General features: G+C 42.1%; 1 protein-coding gene across 1 annotated transcript in view; it reads left to right on the top strand.

Annotated features, from left to right (window-relative positions):
* Window positions 1–22,594, top strand: part of slc36a1 (solute carrier family 36 member 1) — a 34,270-nt gene extending 11,676 nt beyond the window's left edge. Inside the window, exons 11-12 of the mRNA XM_041047915.1 lie at window positions 1,051–1,220; window positions 20,213–22,594. Coding sequence (XP_040903849.1) covers window positions 1,051–1,220; window positions 20,213–20,487 — 445 coding nt within the window. The 3' untranslated portion in view covers window positions 20,488–22,594. The remainder of the gene's footprint in view (window positions 1–1,050; window positions 1,221–20,212) is intronic.
* The last annotated feature ends 747 nt before the right edge of the window (window positions 22,595–23,341 follow it).

Genomic DNA, 23,341 nt, shown 5'->3' with positions numbered 1-23,341 from the left:
ATATTTTCAAGTCAGATTATACAGTTGTGTATGAATAATTATATATTTTGTATTATAATTTATCAGTAATGGCTGCAACCAATATTAGTCTTACACTGACAACAGTTCAGATGAATTTAGCGGTGTCTGTGTTCCCATGGTGCCATCTGGTGGCTCGTCTCTGAAGAATTGCACACTCCGCTTAGCTCCATACAAGACAGTTGGACAACAACCCAACAAATTACTACTAAAAACACAAAGTTTGTAAGTTCCCCCACAGAGGAGTAGGATTTCACCGGCTAGTTTAACCTCTTTTAACAGGTATTTCACCCAGTCGAGAGTCGAGACTGAGCCTGTAAAATAAATCTTATTAATCAATATAAAACGGATATGGAAGCATCTCCATTTATTACTTTTAGTTAATTGACAGCATCATCTCCGCGGTGCCCTGCACATGCAGACATAACATTGGTTAGGAAAATAATTTTCACTTACACAGAGCAAACTAACTTCTTGAATTTGTGGTGTGTGTTGTCTGGTCTGGTTTGTGGAGGTTTTCATTAACTCCATTTATCTTCATCACGCTGAAGAAACATCTCAGGCATGATGTGGTTTCATTTTATTCCTCCTGTGAGCTCATTTTCCTTCTTAGGGATAATAAAGTTAGAGAAACCAGATACTCCGATTGGATCTGTGCACTCATTGCTGTCGTCACAGCTCCGGGAGACCGACGCCTTTTGAAATGCCTCCCATGACCGGACTGATGTCAGTAATTAGTGGAACAGATTGGCTGTTTAATGAGGTTGAAACTGAAAGACTGTAATTACCAGGATCTGTATTTGACCAAAGTGAGCAGGAGGCAGTCAGTGTTTACCACTTGATTCCTGTTCATCCTGTAATATGTTTTTAATGAATGTTGAACGTGAAAAATTGAGGCTTTGTGCTGATGCTTGTTTTGTGTTTTCTAAGAGGTTTTGATTACCTGCATTTCAGCTCATCAAATAAATTTAAACAGCTGTAACACAACACTTTATTTAGTCTGATTCTTTCTTTCTCTGTCATTATTTCTAGGACTTACCAGGCTGTGAAGCTTCTGTACTGCTTTGGTATTTTCATCACCTTCGCCCTGCAGTTCTACGTTCCAGCAGAGATCCTCATACCACCACTAGTGGCTCGCGTGTCAGAGAGATGGGAGACAGCTGTCGACCTTCTGCTTCGCACTGTCTTGGTCATCTTCACATGTGAGTTTAAACCAGTAAAACAAAGTCATGCTCACGTTTCAGCAGCAGAAGGGGAAAATCTGTAGGTAGCATGTTTATAGAGGAAGGCATCCACCGTACAAGCCTTGCTGTTCCGGAGACGCTCGTCTGGCCATAACGATTTGGCCCTTGTTAAAGTGGCTCAGGTCTGTACACCTGCTCGTTTCTCTGTCATTTAACACAATGACTGTGAGAACAGACTGTTCACTTACCATCTTTATTATCGTCTAAGTTCTGCATTGAGTCATTGACTACCTGCCACCTGAGCCGCGATCCGTTCCAGTTTTGTTTGCTCATGTACAAGGATTCACATTCACATGCACGAGCACACAGCTCAGGTGACGTGACAAACATACCTGCCAATGGTCTCACACTGTGCTGCTGACTGTAATTCACAAATGCAGACGTGTGCCAACAAAAGGCAGTGAAGAAGACAACTGCTAGCAAGTACAGATGGATGTAGACAATGCAGGTTTCATTTTTTTAAAAATCAGATTTGCAGATGTTGTAACTGTGTTTTGTGGGTAGCAATAAATGTAAAAAAGACACTTATTTAACTATAGTTAAATTAACTATAGTTAAATAAGACGGTAAAGTTCAGTACAACGCTTTTCAAGTTCAGTCCTGTACATGAAGAAGAAATTGGCGTCTGTTTCATTCTTCTTTTATTGGCTGTTGTAAAGCTGTTGAACTTCCTTCTGTGATGCACCTCATTTCTTTTATTGTGTTTTTTTATTAGGTTTATTTATACAAGAAATAGAGCAGTGACAATCAGCATGAAAGCTGGCACTTTGAATTGGTCACAAAATGAAAAGCAGCTTGAAATGTGGAAGCTGACCACATCTGAAATCTGTCTCTGCTTTTTACAGTTCTCTGCGTTTGTGTACGACTTTGTAGGAGGTAAAAACTGGAAGGTGAAGTAATTGAATAATCACTGTGAAGTTAGTGTGCATGCCAGCTGTGGGGTTTTTGTAAATGCAAACAGCTGAAGGAGAGCTGAAAGCTTGAGATCAGAGAAGCAGACGCAGTATATACTCAGAGCGGTGCAGGTCTGAATCTTTGAGTAGTGAAAATGATGAAGAAAGTCTGTTGAAAGACGCCTCTTATCCCTCAGTAACAACAGTTTCAGCTGTTTTCCTCGATTCCTCGAGTTAAACCGAGGGTGGTTGGAACCAGTCCCTGAGGAATTACTGGCCTACTACTACAAGCCCTTTGTGACCAATTATTTCCAGGCACTGTAGATCAGCAGGAACTGAACTAGGAACTAAAAGTCTGCTTTGCACTTTCCTTTTAGCATCTGAAGAACTGTGAAAATCAGGCAAATTAGTCGTATAACTCTGGCTGTGATTGACAGAGAGTTCCTGTCTCTAAAATAGACAATCTGCTGATTGTAATATGATTATTTATTTTTCCTTTCGTACAACACAGTCAGTAACAGAGTCAGTAAACAAAGTTTACTTTCGTTTGTTCACAGGACAAAACAGTCTACTCGGGTATTTGTTGTTTGCCCTTCTGTTGTGTGCGTTTCTTCTGGGAGGATGCTCAGGTTAGCGCCTCTTCAGCTATGTGTTTGATTTGGTTGCCTGTGTATCTGAGGGAGAGTGCGAGGAGCTGCTCCCCGGCCTCTGTGATGTAGTAGGTGTCATGTGAACGGAAATGAAACCCAGTAACTCACCAGCCACGTGTTCCCTCTAAAAGCTCTGTCGGGCTATTTATAACAGCAATAATCCTCCAGTTGCTATTGATTCCCATTCAGCCTGAGCTGCTGATCCTTAAACTCTGCTGTTGTCTCGTGCCTCCTCAGTCAGGTGGCTGTGATTCAGTGTGAAGCTGCTGAGGCATGTTGAGGTCAGTAGGGGGCAGACTTCTTCTCACTTAAAGATCATTATGTTCACATTAAAGCTAGCCAGGGTGTATTTCAGCAACTTTGTTCACTTCTTATACTAGAAATCAACCAGGAAACGTCTGTTCGGGGGTTGATTTCTCCTCTAACTACCAATAGTTGCATCTTTTATAAAAAAAATAACCATCGTGCAAACACAGAAATTTATTTCAACCTTAGGTGGGGACATGCCAGATTTGTCAAACTGAATGTGCTACATTCATCATCACTCATCTGAGGAGACTCAAGTAGTTTGCTTGTCCAGTCTGGACGGTCTTAGTGGACTCAGAGGAGGCTTATGATTGGGATTTGTGGACGGTCCACCCCTCCTATTAACTTGGAGTGTGTTCAGTTTGGTGACCTCAGGATCACATCTCCGCTTTGTGCTGTTAGCACAGTTCTGTTAGCTTCGTCAGACCATGACCCGTAGCACGCAGTGAAGCAGGCGGCAGCCTAAGCCCTTTGAAACGCGTAACATCTGTTAAAGTCATTTTTGTTTTCTGTTCTCTAACAGGCTGCGTCGCTGATGGATTTTTTTGCCATTGAAAACGTAATCAATGACCATTGTGAGCACGAGGAATGCTCGACACCATTTCTCACCAGTAGATTTTCACATCGGTTTTCTCATTTCATATCATTAGAGACAGAACACTGCTGCCTGATTTTATAATATCCAGCAGTACAAAAATGAAATGACAGGACGTGAAGCTGGGACTCTCGTTACATTCCTGTTTGCTCAGTTTTTTTCCCTCACTTGTCTTGTGGTCTTGTTCAGGAGTGAAGGTGAGACCGAATATTGAGCTTTGGATAGCAGCTGAATGAATGAGATACTGGGTACAAATGGCTGAAAGGAGTTTCCAGTCCAGGGAATGAGAAGCTTAAACAACTGGAGGGAGGTCAGAGTAGAACTGCCACTGCTTTGTGTTGAACAGAGTCAGTTGAGGTGGCCATGGAGGGCAAACCCTAAACACGCTGGAGGGACTTTGCACCCTGCACCTTGCCTGGGATCGCCCCAGGATACCCCAGAGAGAGCTGGAGGATGTTTCTGCAGAGAAAGACATTTGGGCTCCGAATATATTACTGGATAGACACAAAGTGCTTCTAATAAAAGCAGCCGTTCAATGGCTCCATCCCGTCAGCACACACTCAAAAAACAATTCAACAGGAGCTCCATTGATCCTTCCAGTGAGCCTGACTTTTGCCTTGATTACGTTCTGTACTAAAATGTGATTGATGGCACAAATTAGATTCTGGATGGATGATACTAACCTGTGCCTCATTGTGAAATGAACAACACATTGTTCTCAGTGCTGTTTAAAGAGAAAAGGCTAAATGAGGCCTTCAAAACAACTTGCTTTGTCAAAAACAGGGAACTGAAGAAGTAATTGTGTTTGCAGCAGGCACACTGAAATCAATGGCCAATCTACAAGTAATAAGGAGGATGGAAGCTCATGTCCACCTTTCATTATGTTTACAAAGAACACCTATGTGTAGGCTTGAGGATCAAATCAGGATTAAAAAAAAATGGTGGTGTGTTGTGATGATGCTTTCATCCTTTTCTCCAGAATGCTGTTTGCTGAAAATTAACATAAATATGCAAATATCATAGAGTTGGTTCATCAAGATAAACAGCTGGTGGCACTAATTCTCCAGTCGGGTGCCATTCAACCGTTGCAGAAGAAGAGAGCACAGAGCACAGCGCCAGTCAAATCTCAAATGGTGACAAACAATGTAGAATATTGGTTTGTTTCATGGGTTAATTTAAGGAATGCCACTGTCACATTTTTCTCTTACTTACAACTTTTATAATATTTTGAGTTTTTTTTTAAATTTCCTGAATTTTTTTTTTTGTACAAATTGAAAATTCTCATAAAAACAGGTGGTTGGAAACGCACCTTGTATCTGTAATTCATTCATTGGTACTAATCATACAAAACTCTCAGGGGACGTTAGATCAGTGCAACCACCTGTGAGGAATCATTACAAGCAGACATGACTGCTACAGACTACTGTCTGTACACTGTCGTCTCCAAAGCACGTCAAAGCAGCTTGTATAAAGTTTTCTCATCAGTCTTGTATTGGTCACTCATAACCTCATGGCTAAATTAAAATATGTTGCCCGTGCAGCCGACATTATACAATAGGTTTCTCCCTCTGGGTAGACGAAGGTGTCCTACGCACTTGCAGTGACTTTAAGTGCTTTGCATAAAAGCTCCCATTAAATAATAGATGTTAAGGCCGCAGTTTATCTCACGTCAGTCTGCGGGGAGATGTGACGGGTTCAAAATAAAGCAGATAAAAGTGACGATCACAGGCTGAGTGTGATACAGATACTGGTGTCTCTGCAACAAGGAGCTCTCAAGGTCTTCATAATATCTATTTTCTATTGGACGGCGTTGTCTGCAGGAGACAGTAACAGGAAAGGTGCAGTACATGAGGGAAAGGAATCAGAGAATAAGATATAGTGCATCGTATTCATCTACACCACACTGATGCGATTCTATACTGAGTTTGTGAATGTAGTTGGTATTATTCACTACATACTTTGACAGATGAAGACTTATGAAAGTCTAATTCCCACCGAGAAATGTCCGGCTTCGGTTCACTGCCGTTCTCTCCTCACTGCACTTCACATGGAATAAAACCTCGAGTCACAGCAGAGTTATTGAGTTACAGCCCCACAGCTCTTGTTAGCCCCAGGTTATTCACATCCTTTATTAGCAGTGATTGGAACCTATCGAGAATTATGCAGATGACATTTGCCACGCTGCACAGGTTTCTGCACGTGTGTGTCGATAAGCTAATAAAAGGGAATACATGCATACATGTGCCGCTTCATGTCTGCAGGTCATTTGCTAGGCGGCCTGTGGTTTCATTAGCTCTGAGCAGAGTGTGTGTTGTGAATGTGAAGATGGTGTAGCAACAAGAAAAGACTTGCCTCCAGTGAAATCCCACCGATGCGGACTTGAATGAAGAAGGCGAGGGGCGAGGGGCTGGAGGAGGAATCATGTTGTTCCTACATCTCCTAGTAGGGGATTGCTTTTGGTTTTGAATACGAGATGAGATTGAAGCAGTGCATCATCATCTGCGTATGTATGGAGTGAATCTTACCTCTGAGAGTCTCAGTCGTTGAATAGAGCAGATGTCGGTTCTTGTTTGGACGGAGAAGCTTTTGTCTTTGTTACTCTACCGCTGCTGTTTTTTTTTTTTTTTTTTACCTGTGTGAGTTTGCTTCTCTTGGTCTGCCAGGTTATCTGAGTGTGCAGCCAAAGCAAGGAACAAAACCTTTCTTTGAACTTTTTGGATGGTTTTTAATCTTCTTCTGCATGTTGCAAAAAAATGTAAAAATGTGTATAATATAAACTTATAGATGAAGCAGCATCACATAGACACTAAAGCTCCAGAGAGACTTCTGTCATTGTTTAGAAAAGAAGTGGAGCCTTAATGTTTTCCTGGAAGATACTTCATCTTAGAAGTTGCTGCCATCCCAAAGGAGAAGAAAAATTTAAGTGAATAAGTGGCAAAGATTTGAGTGTGAGGAGGAATTGTTCTGTTTTGTCATGGTAACGCTGAAAGTCTTTGTTTGTTGTTAACTTTTTCAAATGTTTTTACTTTCACTAAGATCGGTTGGCCGACAGACTATCTGCCATGTCAAAATGTCTTTCAAATGATGGTGGAAAATGTCACAGGAGCTGCGCTGTTGACTGATGTCCCGGATTTATTTATTTTACTCCGGAGGGCCTTTAAGTGGCAGAACTGTAAAATGGACCTTGATGTTACTCGGTTTTTCCAGTTGCTACAACAACAAATCCTTGTCTTTCCCCATCAGTTCTTTCAGTTAGAGCTTAAACAGTCAGATAAGAGTTAAAAGGGAGGACAGCCTTGAGCAAACTCTTCCCCTCTCTGCTGAGCTGTGCTGTGACTTATACTCCCGCTCGAAAGGTCAGCTCATTTCAGTGCAGGGAGATTTCTTTTGAAGTGAGCCCTCTATTCTAAATCACTGGAGATAGGCTGAGGGATGGAGGAGCTTACCGTTGCCGTTACTGTTTTTCGCATCAGGGTGCCTCTGAGTGGCAGTTGTAGGAATGCTACATGGCTTTGTCTTGTTTCTTGCAGTTGTACTTGTCCTGATAACATTGTGTTAGAGAGTTTGACAAGGATTGCCTGAAGACCAAGTCTTTCCGTTGGTTGATTGAGTCCTTAAATCTCAAATGTGCACTCAGAACACATGTAACATGTTCTTTACAATCTGTACAGCATACATACTATCTTCAGACCCTGGTTCGGATAAGCCCACGCCCCAGTGTCTCTAGTGCATGTGCATGCTTGTGTGTGTGTGTCGTTCACTTGGCGTGGGTAAAATGCAGAGAGTAATTTCCCCAAGAGGGATCAATAAACTAATTAAAATTAAATAAAAATAAAAAATAAAAAAAAAATAAGGAAGTTGGAAGAAAACCAGATGAACCGGCGAACCAAAGCAGTGTTGATTCTCAGTGTGATTGCTAGTTCTAGCAGCACTTTCACATTATATAGAATGTAATATACAGAAAGTAATTTCATTCAGTGTTAAAGCCCCTTTTGTGCAATTTATATACTTCTGGCTTTGACAACTCTCAATCATAGTATCAGAAAAGGCCAAGCACTACACCCCCACCACATCTTCAGCCCTGAAGTCTGAACTGATTGCTGCGATGAATGGGTTGTAAGAAACACACAGACTGAACCCATTTTCACCACCATTATCTAGTTTTCTACAAACTAAGCTAAAAATAAGAAATGAAACAAGTTCAGTGTTTTGTTCCTGCCTTCACAGCAGCTTCATTGACTGCACTGGTCATTTCATTTTCCCTTTGAAAATGCTTCCTTTGTCTGAGTCACTTTGCCACAGGCTTGAGCTGAGCAGCTAGCGTGTGTTGTTAAGCTGTTGATGGGAACAAGAGAGGACGTGAGGATGTCGCGTGATCTCCTCCTCTCCTTTTTGTTTTTTGTTTTTTGCACTTCTTCCTGGAGCACTGCGGCACAAAGGTGGCATGCCACTGGGAAGGCACGCTGCATGTTGTTGGACTGTAGTGCTGTCATAGTTTTTACCCTTTCAGAAACATGATGTGTGCACACATTCACCTTTGCGTCTTGTGGAGCGGATTCGTCTCTGCTGTTTGGCCTTTGCTTTCTGGGACTGTTTCAGCTCATCTGAATCACTTCATGTCCGTGAGAGGCAGCGAATCAAAGATCAGATGTGATGCGATGAACCTACTGTAGGTCTGAAGATCTATTTTAGAAAGACTCACAGTTTCATTGCTGAACCGCTCATTCCAACGCCACCAACCTCACTCTGCTGCCATAACAGCAGGTCTCTGGCTGTCCACCAGATGTTGAGCATTAGTGAGGTCCAGCAACTGATGTTGGGCGATAAGGTCTGATTCACAGTCAGTGTTCCAGTTCATCCCAAAGGTGCTGGATGGGGCTGAGGTCAGAGCTCTGTGCAGACCAGTCAAGTTCTTTATTACCAAACTGGGAGAACACATGTTGAGACAGGAGAGGTTCGCCTGCGACAAAGTTGGAAGAACATTATCATATAAAAAAGCGGTTTCCAGCTTCGGTGTCTTGGCCCTCACAAGGTGAACAGCTGAACGATGCGATACTGCCGTGGTATCAGTCGTGAGACATTTCATCCTTATTTTTCGTCGCCTCGCATCTGTTAGCACACACATGCCTTCAACTCTTTGTCATTATAACAGCTCCCATTGTAAGGTAAGGTTCTTTTGCACGAGTCTCACCTGATCACGTGGAGATGAAAAGAAGAACGGTCGGCCCTAAAGGTCACGTTTGAGAAACAAGCCAGAACACAGCGTCTGAATGTGCAAGTCATGTTTTGAAACTGGCCTTATCTTTGAATGACAACCTCTGTCCCCAGACATCCAAACCACCAGCTCACTTAGTGTGTCAGCTGAGCTAAAAGAAGCACAGCCAGTGCATCTGGACTGCAAGCAGACAGGTCAGCCTGAGGATTTCTGTCTTTAGCATGGACCTCCTGCCGGGCAGGGAAGGTCAGCCTCGCCCTCCAACTCCATCCTCCCTCACTTTCACTCTCCCTCTGTTTTCTCTCTGTTCTTAGCCCTTCTCTCTCTCATAGTTTTTGTCACTCTGTTTTCTCAGGATCAGGATGCTCAGCGTATTCTGGCCTGAGACCTAATTATTAGGAATGAAAAACTGAAAGGAAGCTGTAACGTTTACAGTGGAGCGTTGAATCTTCCTGTATTTCATTTTCACTTCATTGCAGCAACTTAAAATGGATTGTGTTGAAATTGCGATATATTAAAAACTTATCTAATGTCTTTTCTATTAACTAAACATAAATGGAATATCAGTGGGATATTTCAGCCCTGGAAATCTCATGTGACCCAGACTGCATATCGAGCAGCACCATGTGAAGTCTCAGTTGTTTTCCTCCTTTTGTAGGTCACCTGTTTTTCTTTTGTTCTGTCTTCTTCTATCCATTCTCTAATTTGTTCTTGTTCTCTAACGTGTTAATCCACCTGCAAGCGAAGAGCTGACACCTAACCAGGCCTTTACATGAATAAAGGTACTCCATGCAGTGGTCTTATTGAAATGAATGAGGGGCGGTGTTTTTTCACACAGTCCTGATATCATTCTGAATCACCTGAGATCCCTGTAAACTCCACAGATATGGGCCTAAATCAGTGATCAATCAATGAGATGTAATACAGAAATTTGTCCTTTACTTTCGTATTGAGAAGCTCAAGATTTTCTTGATCTGACCAAATGTAGTGGGAAGCCACTGTGTCACGGGGGGGCGGGGGGGTGATGTTGTCTGAACGCAGGAATCCAGGAATTGAAGCATGAGAAAGAAACACAACTTCCCTGCATCAGGAAAGTACGTGTTCTCTCCAGAAAAAGAAAGCTTAAGTCAGCAACATCTGATCTTTGACTCTCTCATCCTCTCGGTATCCTCTGGTATAAAGCGTCTCAGACTGGCTGACTTGCGTAATATGAGTGTGCTTTGTGTAGCTCAGTATCGTGACATGACAGGACTTTTGAGTTTTCAAGTTGGGGGAGTTTGCACATTTGCGAAAAGAGCTGTTTGAAAAACTTTATGCACAGGAGTCATCGGGACATCAGACAGGACAAAAGAAGACACTGTGACCCCGACCAGTTTTCTTCATCCTCATACAGCGATGACAGCCAGGACTAGTACCAAGAACTTTTCTGCAGTCTGTGTGTCTTTAGTGTCTTTTTGGCACATATCAGGAGAAAAACCTGAGCTCTCAGAGCAGGACGTGTGGGTCAACACTTTGGAAAAGTGCTGCTGCCATTAAAACCTGTCTTACACCTTCAGACTCTCTCAAAAACCTGGAGTAGCACCCGAGGGCTCTTAAATAGAGACAGGTCAGCGTGATGTCAAGCCAAGGACAACAGTCCCTTACTGATCCTAAAGCTCGCTTATCCTGAGCTTTGTTTGGTGGGGAGATAAAGTTGAGGGTCCACTGGGAACCTGTTTGCCCACAGTGCTGGCTTCCTTTTCTCATTATTTCCACTGTAGTGTTCCCAGAGGTGCTTACAGCTAAATGTGTTTGTTGTTCAGAGGAAGGAGCTTTTGACTTTAATCAGTTTGGGTTTTTCTACAACATGTGAAAAGTAGAAAGAACATCAAAGGCTTTTTGAAAATGTGTCCTCTTTGTCGGCACAAGCTCCAGCTGTTGATATTGACTGCAAGGCATCGAAGCATTTCTAAACGCGCTAGAGGCATGAAAATGCTTTTATATAAATACTATTGATCTGTGAAATGTGTGGTTTCCCTGGAAAGACTTCTTACAACTGTCGATGTCCTGATCTGATCCGGCGGACCAGTGTCACGGCCTGTCGGGGCACCGATCCTTTTTGGGTGAAATAAACCTGATGGAAATCAGATAATTCTGTGCTGTGCTGTTCTGTGATTGGTCCACCTCGGTGCTGATGTCATTCTGCTCGGCCTAATGACAGCCAGGCCCTACACTCTGAGCATTTCACTCTATATGCAAGTTAAAATGAGTGTGTGTGTGTGTGTGTGAATCTCTTTCTTATCAGCGGTGCTGTTTTATCTGCTTTGACCAATTTCAGTGGCTTCCCTGGAGTTTGTTCAGGGAGGCAGTCCTGAACCTCGCAGCCTCCGGAGGCCACTAAAAGGCTTTACACTTTTAGTCTTGTCGTCGTTTGACAACATGTTTTTATTTTTATTTTTCATTTTTTAGGCATCTTGCAGGTATCGCACAATGAAATGTTACATTTCCAAAGAAATGACAAGAAAGTGGCATGGCAGACTAGAAAGGTCTCTTTCTGACATTTTGTTGCTGTGCAGTGCACCACAAAGAGAGAATGGCAGCTCACCGTGCTGTGGTGTGTAGTTGTGTATCAAAATTGCCTTTGTCCTTTCTTTAAGCTTTGTTGTATCGCTGTGTGCGATTTTTCCGCGTTACGTATTTGACTCTTTATGCCTTCTCTGTTCTTACTTTCATTTATTTTCTCTTCCTGACGTGTGATTTTTTTTCTTTTTTCTTTTTTCATCCCTTCCTTTTGGGATGATTGGCAGCTACGACAGGAGAATGTTATCATTTCTATGCCTTTCACACTTTTTCTGCTTCTACACGTTTGGATGTACTCCTGCCACGACCTCAGAGCCGCCGCTGCCCACTCGTGCATTTGACCAGTTTGTCGTCATAATCTGATATGAACTCGTCCATCTTATCCAGGAAACTTGACTGCTCATTCTGTGGCCCGCTTTCCATTTTGCACACGATGCACGTTATTTATTTCAAAATCATAGTTTCAGGAGAGATTGATATGGATTTATTCATGAAACCACGCTCTAAATAAGCAGCAAAACATCCTTATTTATTATACTTTCCCTCAGAGCCGCACAATTAAGAGCAATCATTTTCCACAATTGTCGGCTTTGCTTCAGAAGGTAAACAGTCATCTGTATTCGCTGTAATTCCACCCTGAAGGCCATGCTGTGCCTTTTTTTTCACAAACACATGTTCACACAACACACTTCCCTCTCTCTCTCTCTTTGTCGGCGCTTATTATCCTGCTCACGCATAAAATCCAGGCGGCTGTTCAAGGCTAAATCTCAGCTAAGAGCCGCACCGATGTGAGGTGTGTTTTCTTACACCTGGGTACCTGAGTCTTTATAGACCGTTGGAATGCTGTAATGTAGTGTGTCCTTGTTTTTAACTTGACATTTAATGCGAGCTTTTGCTCCATGTGATGTTTTGACATTTCTATAGCGACTTACAACGAGAGCAGCCGTGACAAAACGTGCCTTTACACAGAGCACGCTCTGAATCCTTTGGTTACTTATTGGATCAATTAGTGCGTCAGGACATGTGACCGTGGGCTTGTTGTGTTGTGCGGCTGTTTCCATGCACTTAAAATCAGTGCAGCTCTTCAGAGGAGCATTCTGCTGCTCATCAGTGTCATTTTTATTTATTTATTTATGGATTTTCTGTGTAATGAGCTGACCAGTTTGGTTGAGCAGGCAAAACATTCTGTGATCACCTCTGGTTGTTAATTAATCCATCATCCTCTCTGTGCTGTTCTTCCCTCTTCAAAGCTACCTGGTTGACATAGTTTGTGTTCTCTGGTCAGGTGCGAACAATGTTATTTGATCTGAGCAAAACCTGCTGCACAGAGAAGCGTGAAACTAGAGGCTGGAAACAGGAAATGGCCTCAAAAACACAGAGAGAAAAAGACTTAATATCCAAAAATGTGCTGTGTAATACGGCTTGGAAATCCAATTATTTAAATTATTTGTGTCTCGCTGGCTTTTGCAAGTCGCATAGAATTTGAGTGAGAGGGTGAAAGCCTGAACTCTTCAGCTGTGGCTTCTCAACAGCAGCACATTTACCAAAGATGGCATTTTATAGAGGTGAGCTACTGAGCTGAGCCATCGCGACCACGCCGTCGTGCTGCGAATGGTTTTCCATCAGACAGCACAGCACGGGAGAAGGCGTTGTTTACCTTGATGATATGTTGGGGTTGTGCTGGTTATATCTAACAGCTCACTGTGGCTGTTTCTTTTGTTACCCTGTAATATTTAAAACTGGTCAGCTGCTCTGATGGCAGCAAATATGTCTTGTTGTGTAGACCTGCTTCTGTGGAACAATGGGTCTGCTCTGCCCCTTCTCGGTTGCCTGTGGTGAAGCGGCTGTAAATTGTTCTGCTGTGAGTGAACTTATGATAAAAAACGAATTTGCTGCTTATTTAGAGCGTGGTTTCATGAATAAATCCATATTAATCTCTTCTCTTCATCTTGAGCAAAATGGAAGGCAGGCCACAGAGCGAGCAACATGTTTCCTGGATTAGATGGAAAAGTTAATATCAGATTATGAGGACCAACTGGTCACATGCATGAGCGGGCAGCGGCGGCTCTGAGGTCGCGACAGGAGCGAATCGAAATGTGCAGAAACAGAAAATCTGTGAAAAGTAAAGAAGTGATAACATTCTCCTGTCACTCAGCCTACAGGTGTCCACTGAACCAGCAGGAAAATAAAATCACACACGTCACAAAAAGTGTATCGCCGCTGATACATGACAGACACGGTGAATGAATGTAAGAGCAGAAAGGACATAGTCAAACACGTAAAAGGGCAAAATCACAAAGGTTAAAGGAAGGACAGAGGCAATTTTGTCCATGATTGCTTGCCACTGAGCGAGCAATCATGTTTTCTGCACTCATCGTGGAACCGTTTTCGTGAAGCAGCAGCCGTAGTGTTTGGTTTGCATTAGCAATGATAATAGACCCGGAAGGCAATCAGTAAACAGTAACAGTAATTATATCTGAAAGTATGAAATGAGTGTGACACAAAACTCCGAACCACAGAAATAATACAACTTTGTTCATATATTACATTATTCACAAAAACATACAGTTCAGTGTTCTTCAAAAATACAAAAATAAAAAAAAATATGAAAGGGCAGATGCAAGAAATAGGAACATTAAAAACATGAAGGATGCAGAGCAGAAAGGATGTTTTACAAAGGAAGCAAAGAGATTTAACTGAATGGAATGAACAGGAAATGAAATGACAGTTAATACTGAGGTTGAAATGTCATAAGTTTGTCGGTAAAAACAGATTTGAAATCATGAGTTTTAAGTTTTGTTTTGAAAGTTGTAAGTGAGATGCACATCTCCAACTCCACAGGGAGACGTCACCATCCAGGGTTTAGTCCTGGGCCAAGGAACTGCTGGAAAATAAACTTTGGTGAAACGATGAAGTGATTTAAAAAACGATGAGAATCAACCTTGGATGAGTTGTAAAGCTCACAGGCAGCCAGTGGAGAGATTTAAGAGTGGGAGCGATATCTGCAGTGTGTTGAATTAGTTGCATGATGTGTGAGCAGACTTTTTACACACAGCACCTGCTACAGCATATATTTTCAGTGAAATCTGTCCCACGTCTGTAACTGTTTGTAGTGATGCTGCTGCCTAAAAACAGATTTTAGATCTCATTGAGTCTTTCCTGGTTAAATAAAGGTCACATGAAAATTAAATAGATAATCATCACAGTCTAAATTGATTACAGCCCCTCTAGCTGACTGCCACCTCCTGATTAAATGAATCCTCACACCCGCTCTTAGGGAAGAGTTGTAATGACAGCTTCTGCTGCCTCGTATTTTTGTAATTTTAAACAACCACGAGCCACTACAAATTGAATTGGTAACTTTGATGAGTGTACGTCCTGTTTCCACTTGGCCAGTGGTTGTGATTGCTCTCACAGTGTGTCCCAAGGGCTGAAATAATCAATTTAATTTCCTAAGAAATTCCAGCCATTTACAGAGGATCTAGAAGGAATCGTTTAGTGAGGACAGACACCCCCTCCTACAAAAGTTTGTAATTGCATAGCAAGGATGTGTTTGTACTTTTCTACAGGCCTGCAGTTGACATGCCTCTTCCTCAGGCCCGCATATATATGAGGTTTCATAGTCCAGTGAAAATCTTTTTATTTGGTGACTCATTGGCTGGAGGTATGTACAAAGGATTAGTGTGAAACTCAAGGTACATTCCACAACACTTCACCTTCCTCTGTAACAGCAAAATACAAAGAAAGTTTGTCAAAGTGCCGGCCAAGCTGTCCTCCTTCCTGCGTCACACCTGTCAATGTTGGACAAGGGTTTGTAAATTCTGGCTTGTATAGAGTTAAAACACATTTATCTGGCTTTTTTTTATTATAAGAAACAGGAGCACAGGTGTACAGTGATCACCGAATGATTCAAATCTGCTTACACACTTCACAGATAATGAATGACAGAGCAGTTAAACAGTTGCACTGTGGAGGAGAGACATTTAGGAGAAGTTAGAACAAATAAATTTTGGTGTTTGATTAAATGTTTTGTTTTTGTTCTACTTATAAATAGGAGTAAATGTTCCTATAAATAAATAAAGTAAATTTCATTTGTCATTTTTCCACTCAGGGTTTTAACCATTGGGAAATTATAGGCTATGGTTTGGAACAGACATGAACATTCAACAGGACAAAGCCAAAAGATAAAGAGAAAAGCCTCCCCAGGGCGGGACAGAGGGAGAGAGAACTCAGGCCAGAGGTGATCATCATCTCTGATGTCCATCATGAATAAATATCCATTAATCCACTTAGTAATCCAAGGAAAAAGGAAATCTTGACTGGTGTCCAGCTAAAAGGTAAAAAACCCAAAGATTTTCAATTTACAGTGACACAGAAAAAACTGAGAAAAGCAGCAAATTCTCTCATTTGAGAAACAGTAACTAAAGAATATTTGGCATTTTATCTAAACTGGCAATAAGTTTCCTGTCAGTCAACAAATCGATTAATCAACCAGTAGAATTTTGCCCCCTGTTTGCCCTGTAAATACCCTGGTGCTGTAGCACCATTAACTTAGTGCTTCTAGGTCTCATGCCGTGTCACTGACCTTTCACAGTGCCTCTGAAACATCGCTATTTAAAAGCAGCAGAGCAGTGTGTGTAGGTTTGGAGAGGAGTTTCTCCACCTCTGTCCGTTTGTTGGGGGCGAGGAGAAACGCTGACTGCTGACTCAACACAGGGACGACGTGTGGGACAGAGACAGGTGAGCCAGAGGTCACGTTGATAGAGAAATGGAGGGCAGGGAGGAGGAATGGAAAGAGAGGCATTATTCAGACAAAGTGGCAGAGGAGGCGTGTTTGATGCCAAGTTAATGATCATTAGGGATCGTGGCTGTGTTATGCTTTTCTGATGAGACTGTGAGAGAAAATGCAGATCAGCACATTTTAGAGGTTTATTACTTTGTCTTCTCCTTTTCAGCATCATGGTTTATGAGGTCGGACAGACAAATAAATAGTCCGACGGTTAGAAAATCTCCGACATTAGTTGTTAATCCCCACCACTTAGTTAGTGCTGTATCAGGCAGGATATATACAAGATGGAATAATCACATCTCACACAACATTGCAAAATGTTTTCTTAAGGCAAAGTCGCTCTGCTCACTCAGAAGAGGAAGAAAGATTAACATTGCCTCTCGTGACGTGCAGTGAAAGATATAAATGATCTGTCCCAGATTTAATTTGATGAGTGGCAGCAGCAAACTGAGGAACAGATCTGTCCCAAACCAACCGCAACGTCCTGACGTTTCACTGAATCAGAAACACCACTCACTGCTTTATAAACAACAGTCAGTTTTCCTGGCTGCTGGTTTTATATTTCTATGATTTGAGATTTTTTTTTTTTTTTGCCCTGGAGTGCCAGTGAAGTTTAATGTGTCTGCTGCTGCTTGTGGCTCCACGCTGAGCAGATCCACTCGTGGCTAATTAACATTTGTATAAGCAGACCTTCACTGTTCCTGTGCTGGTGGTCTGCTGGGGGAGACTGAGCTCCCCTCCATCTTTAATGAGCAGCAGATCAGCCAGCTCTGGGTGCGCCAGATGAAAGGCGGCCCCCGTCCGCCCGAGCTGGAGGCGGCCGGGTCCTGTGGCTCCTTCCTGTGTGATGTTTGCTGGTGGCAAGGTGAAGAAATGAGACAATGAGATGGTGTCTACTGCATCCCGGTTGACTGTGGTGAAACGGAAACTAAGACCCTGCTCACCAGTCTTTGATCCCACCTCAGACCGTCCCCTACTGTTGGCCATAGCCCTGTGGCTCTGAAGGTAATTGACTCCACTTGGCTGAGGAGCTGTTTCTCCCTGTTGATTTAAAAGTGGTGGGATCGGTTCAGAAGCTGCCTGCTGACAGTCGAAAGGTGACCGGGCCTCCACGTCCCTCCTTCCCCCTGAGTCTGTCCTTTATTTCCCTCTTTCAGCTGCTTATTTGAACTGGCCTGGCCGCCCCCGTCTCTCTGTTGATGCTGATGGGGGTAAAGATAAAAGCTCAGGGTTTCTCCTTGTTTGATAATGTGTTTGATAAAAATGCACCGATTTACTTTTGGTCATTGTTTGTGTCCAAGGAAATGAAAGTAAAATTACTACAACAGCTTCGAGACATTTCTACATATTGTATATCTCTGCAGTCTGTCTGGACCTCATCTGGTCTTGACTCAGATGACACGTCATGTCCAACAGTCCGTCTCTGTCTTGTGTTTTTTTTCTGCCAGGTCATCAGACTTCTTTTCATTTGTAAATCTGATTTAAAAAATGGAAGCTTGTTAAAATGCTGTTGAAGCCACAGTTACATGTAACCTAGATATCTCAGATACCTTTCGACTTTATGCTAGATGTCTAGACTAAAGAATCCAAGCCCGAGCCAGTCTAACCGGGTCAGGCCGGGTCCTTTTATGTTGTCACAGATCTTTGTCATTTGGACTCTCTACAGGCTCTGCTCATGTTGTGCATTATAATCTCTCTCATGGTCTCTTTTGTTTGGAAAATGAACTCTGGGTTTGTGTTGGTTTTTCCACAGATCCACTTTGGATGAAATGGATCTCTAATCTTTAGAGTTCTGAGAAGAACTAGACGTCAGTGCTACCTGGGTTGTATTCTTAACTTTAACTTATTTCGGAAACGCCCAAATTTAGATTTAGAAAATTTAGAAAATCTTTTTGTGCCTGATGCCAGGTACGTCTGCCTTGCAGATTTTTGGCCTTCCTCATTTGCTGTAGCCTGCAGGAGCTCAGGTTCATTACTTTGTGCACAATTGATCCAAGTATCAAGTGGATCAGCCAGTGTAGAGCACATATCCAAGTACTTACTGAATTCTTTTGATTATACATTCATTCAGAAGCTGTGCTGCTCCTGAATCAATCGTCTTGGCCTAACTGGGTTTGTATTAAGCCTTGAAATTGCATAGTGTGTTCTCCGTTGTGTTCTGGATGTGTATTGGATGTGCATTTTTTCCAAGGTCAAGCCTTCAGGTAGATAAATCTCTGGTGAGCTGCATTTTTAAAAAAAAACTTTTAAAGATCTGAAGAAGTTCTTCCCCATCATTTCTTTTAAAGTTGAATCATTTGGGTTGTTTTGTGTGTATTTTTACAGTTTTAATAGCTAAATTCATGTTCTCCCTTTTACACTGTTTGTATTGGTTTAAGCACATTTGTGCAACTTTTTATTATTTTTATTTATTTAGGTTTATCCTAAGTTTAAAATGAGTTTCTTTTTGTAGCGTTCCTCGTCTCACAGACTCTTGAGACTCTGCAGATGCGATGTCTGATCTTTTGCTGCGCTCACTTTGGTTAAACTTTGCCCAGCGTCATAAAACCATCGTCATCATCACGTGTTCTCCCTCTCCCACGTCTTCGTCATCCTCTGACGTGTCTCACTGTGCAGTGAGTTCTCCGGCGTATCAAAGCCCTGCAGGCTGAAGGGAAGAAGGTGGAGTGTCGTCTCTCTGCTTCCTTTGTTTCAGTAGTATGGGAGATTGTAAGGCCGGGTTAGTGTGCTCGCAGCGTTCCCTCCTCAGCCCTTTGAAGCTGCCTGATGATCCACGTTCTGCCGCTCTCAGGGGACAGCAGCCAGGCTTTTAGCTACATTATTTGCTATGAATGCTCAGCGCACTCTTTAGGCATGCCCTGCACCTCCTCCATCAACATCCTCCTTCACGGCCTCGCCTGCCTTGTTTGATGGCTCAGAAAGCTTCAAATGTAGTTTGAAGAGCACCCTTCAACGGCCGGGGCCTTTCCGTGGAAGTGACAGGTTTACTCCCTGGGAGCGTGTGGCGGCGAGGTGCTTTCGCCGAACTTGTCATATGAAAGCTCGACCTTGCCGTCCCCCCGTAGGTTAATTTGACAGACTTTGTGAACACGCGGCAGCAAGCAATTGATTATGGTTCAAAGAGTCTTTTTATCAGCCGCTGGTAATGGCTGTCTGACGTACGGAGAGAACAAGAGCACCTGACATGTCCTCTCCACTCGCTACGGGAGAAGATGGTAACGGACAGGCCGAGGGATGGAGAGTGTGTGTGCGTGTGTGCGGCAAAGCAAGCCGCTCTCATTTCAGGTGTGTCCATGCGTGTAACAGTTGCTCATGTGCAGACATTTCAAGGTGTAATCTTCGCCATGGGGTGTGTCAGCAGCAGAAACACACACCTCGGTTGTGACAATGCGTCGCGGCACCACAAAGGGCGCTTGTTTTGTTCGATCACAGCTGCCCAGCACTGTTTATGCCTGTCTCCATGACAACGGGTGAAGGTGACTCGGGTCTCCGTCGGCCATGGCTGCATGGTCACCATTCCCAACACGTGAAACACAGTCCCCACAACCACAGCTTTATCTTCTCTGTCCTCTCCCTCACCATTTCTCCCCCCTCTTCCAATCTGCCTTTTCCATGTCTTTCTCCTCTTCCCTCACATTCCCTTCATTCCCAGCCAACTATGATCCAGCTCATTTTTTTCCTTCCTGTCTCTTAAACCTTCTCCCTCCTGTTATCTGTTGTAGTTCTGAGTTTCCTCCCACTCCTGCACAGCAGAGAAGAGGAAAATTGACCGTTCTGTCTCCTCTACAGGGAACTCATTTCCTCCTCTAGCTCCTCAACGACACATGATCATTCTCATGTAACAGGGATACAGGGAACTGCCAGAATGTGATTGAATTCCTAAAACCCCAATCCAGCTCTGAGCCTCGGTCTCATCCTGTCCCCTCTGTTCGTCCTCCTCCAGGTGCTCTCGCCATCCTGATACCGGAGCTGGACCTCGTCATCTCGTTGGTCGGCTCGGTCAGCAGCAGTTTCCTGGCGCTGATCTTCCCTCCCATCCTCCAGATCATAGCTTTTCACACAGAGGGCCTGACGCCGCTGACGACCGTCAAGAACATCTGCATCAGCCTGGTGGGGCTGGTCGGCTTCCTCACAGGAACGTACATCGCCATCGTGGAAATCATCGCCCGCAATGGACTCAAGCACGAAGAGACGTTCTCGTCCTACATGGTCCAGTGATGGAGTGATGGACTCTTTGGAGGTGGACATTTAGGAACAATTTTTTGGCACATTGCTGTTTTTTTTTTCCTCGTTTATTTGCTGCTGTTGGACATGGCGGCCATTTTAGAATTAATCTATCAAATTGATGAAGCAGTATAAAGGTGTGAGGATTCGTGGAGCTTGATGTGGCTTGATGTGTTTTATTATGTCACTGTTGAATTACAGTGCCCTGTGATACTCAGATTTCATCACATGCAGCCACTTAGTGCAATCTAACGATAACATAATCACGGTCAAAGCTAAATAATTCCTTCAAGTAGGAGATACGGTCTAAAGGTTTTCAGATTCGAGGGTTTTAGAGGTACTTTATCATTCTGACAGCCTGGTGTTTTTAATATTTTAGTCTAAAAATCGTCAAACTACCTCACAAACTGGTATCAATTTGGTCTTAATTCTTTTCTAACATCCAGATTAAATTCTGTAGACTTTTAACCCTCAGCCCAAACAGCATCTCCTCTTGGAGTCTGACATTCACCTCCTCATTTAGAAAAAAGGAAAAAAAAAAAATCGACATGTTTTGTTGCACTTTGATTTTTGCCTTATTGAGTGAGACAGCGCAGTACTTTAACAGTAGTTTTAGACAACACATTAAACAAACTTTAAATCAAGTATCTGTAACTTAAAAAAACAAATCAATGTTGCAAAAGACAACAGAGATTTTATTTATAACAAACCTAAAACAAAACAGGGTTTGGTATCAGAATGGATAAGAACCATGGATTCTTTATGGGCTGTGCTTTTTGATTTGGCTTTATCAAATCCTGAAAGTGAGGTTGGAACCTGCTGCTGCTCAGCAGGTTATTATGTTTACAATACACAAAGTACAGTAAAGTAAATCACTTTGACCAAAGGAAAACAGATGAGTCCTTATCAGGTAATTACAACTTTTTATCTCATAATATGTTGTAATTATGAGACACTAAATATATAAAATCAGAAGGAAAATAAACAACATTTAACTTGTTCATGGAATAATTGAGAATATTTATGTTTTAATTATGAAGTTTTAAAAGTGTTTTTTACCGTGTTCATATTTACATGGTATAAACCAGGATTTGATAAGAGTCCAGATTGATGAGCACAATGAGAATCACTAAAATCTTAAATGATACCTGATCCTGGAAAAACGTGTTAGATTTTCTAAACAAAACACAAATATATCAGATTTTAACTTGGTAGTTCTGTGTCGACGTGGGACCTCTTCTGTGTAACAGTTTGTTGTCTTTAAAACTTTTATTTTTTTTATCCAGTTCTTTTTTATGTGTTTTTATGTTTTAATATATTTACTAAACTGATAATGGGGTATTGTGAATAGGTTTTTTTTTTATTATTATTCAAACAGCATGCATTTTTAAGAATTACAACTAACTTTGACAGTTTTATTTCAGTTTAATTACAGAGAGACTCTGCATGTAATATAATGTAATGTATGTAAAATAAAACACGATTTAACTACAAGCTGTAGGTGGTGTAAGATCAAACAAACACCATACGTCTGCGTCAGGAGGCAGGCGAAGGCTAACGTACTGTAAGTTCATCATAAAGCTTCTGTACTGTTGAATGTTTTCAGTGTTAATGTGACAGTTTACTCTTTAAAGAACTGTTGGTGTTTATCATCGAGAAAAAACGACTGAAAGCTTTGAGCCTTATATGTAAAGGATTCGTAACAGCTGTTGGTTTGCATCACAGTTGAAGTTGTTTTTGTATCAACACACATTTGTTACACGCGCACAAAAAAAAAAAAAAAGTTTAATCTTTAAATGATAAAATGTCCATTATTCTCCATCAGCTGTGGATCGATGTGCTAAAACTGTTTCAATGAGATTTTCTCAGAATTTCTGACTGGACACTTTAAGATGAGAAGACTTGATGGAGAAGAAGATGATGATGATGATGATGATGATGTTGATGTGCAGTTACCCAAAAAGGACCATTTTCATTCACCAGTTCAAAATTTTTCAGTTAAAGAACTAATGGCTGTCTCGAGTTCCCAGAACTTGACAGCTTCAGAATCCTCCTACAAATGTCCTGAATTTATATTCAATAAATTACTTCAAACAGAAAACCCATTTTCATGTTAGCACTCTTTTGTTTCTGTATTCCCTGCTCAGAATGAATAACTGAATGAATAATTGGGCTGTTTTAATTCAGACCACTCTTTGTTGTAACTGTGATTTTGACTGTAATGATGAAAAAACAAACCTTTCCTTGTTTTAAAACAGGTGAAGCTGAAGGAACCGTGTGGCAGAGAGTTTGTTAAAAACTAGATTCATGTTTTAACAAACACCCTCTTACTCACAGAGCTGTTAACAGGCCTAATGCAGCAGGATAAATGCATGGAGACGCTCCTGTGGCTGTGGCCGTACAGTTGCATCCCAGAGGTTAATGTGCTGCTTAACAGACTGGAGGGAGGCCATTGTGAGTTAAATGGTTGCTCCAACTTGTTGCTGACTTCAGATTTTCCAATTATTTCAACCAGTCTCAGAATTGTAATTGATTTTCTTTCAGAAAACACCGCAGAGCTTTTCAGGCTGGTGGACTCATGGTCTTTGTTTACAGAACATACTTATAAATATACTTAAAAGTTTTTAATGCAGCTCATGATTTACGGTACAATTTAGTTGTATGAGTCAGGTGCAAATCAAATTTTCATACTTAAATGTAGATACAGTGGAAGAAAGTAAGACAAAAGTGAAGCGGAGAAAATCCACACATTGTTGTACAGCCTGTGCACCTGGTTCTTACTGTGTAATGTAAAATACATGTTGATGTTTAATTCATTAACAAACATTTTCCCTCGTGCAGGAGAAAA

This window comes from Toxotes jaculatrix, chromosome 10 (assembly GCF_017976425.1).
Source record: "Toxotes jaculatrix isolate fToxJac2 chromosome 10, fToxJac2.pri, whole genome shotgun sequence".
NCBI classification, from domain to species: Eukaryota; Metazoa; Chordata; class Actinopteri; family Toxotidae; genus Toxotes; species Toxotes jaculatrix.
This window is presented reverse-complemented; position numbering and strand designations above follow the sequence as displayed.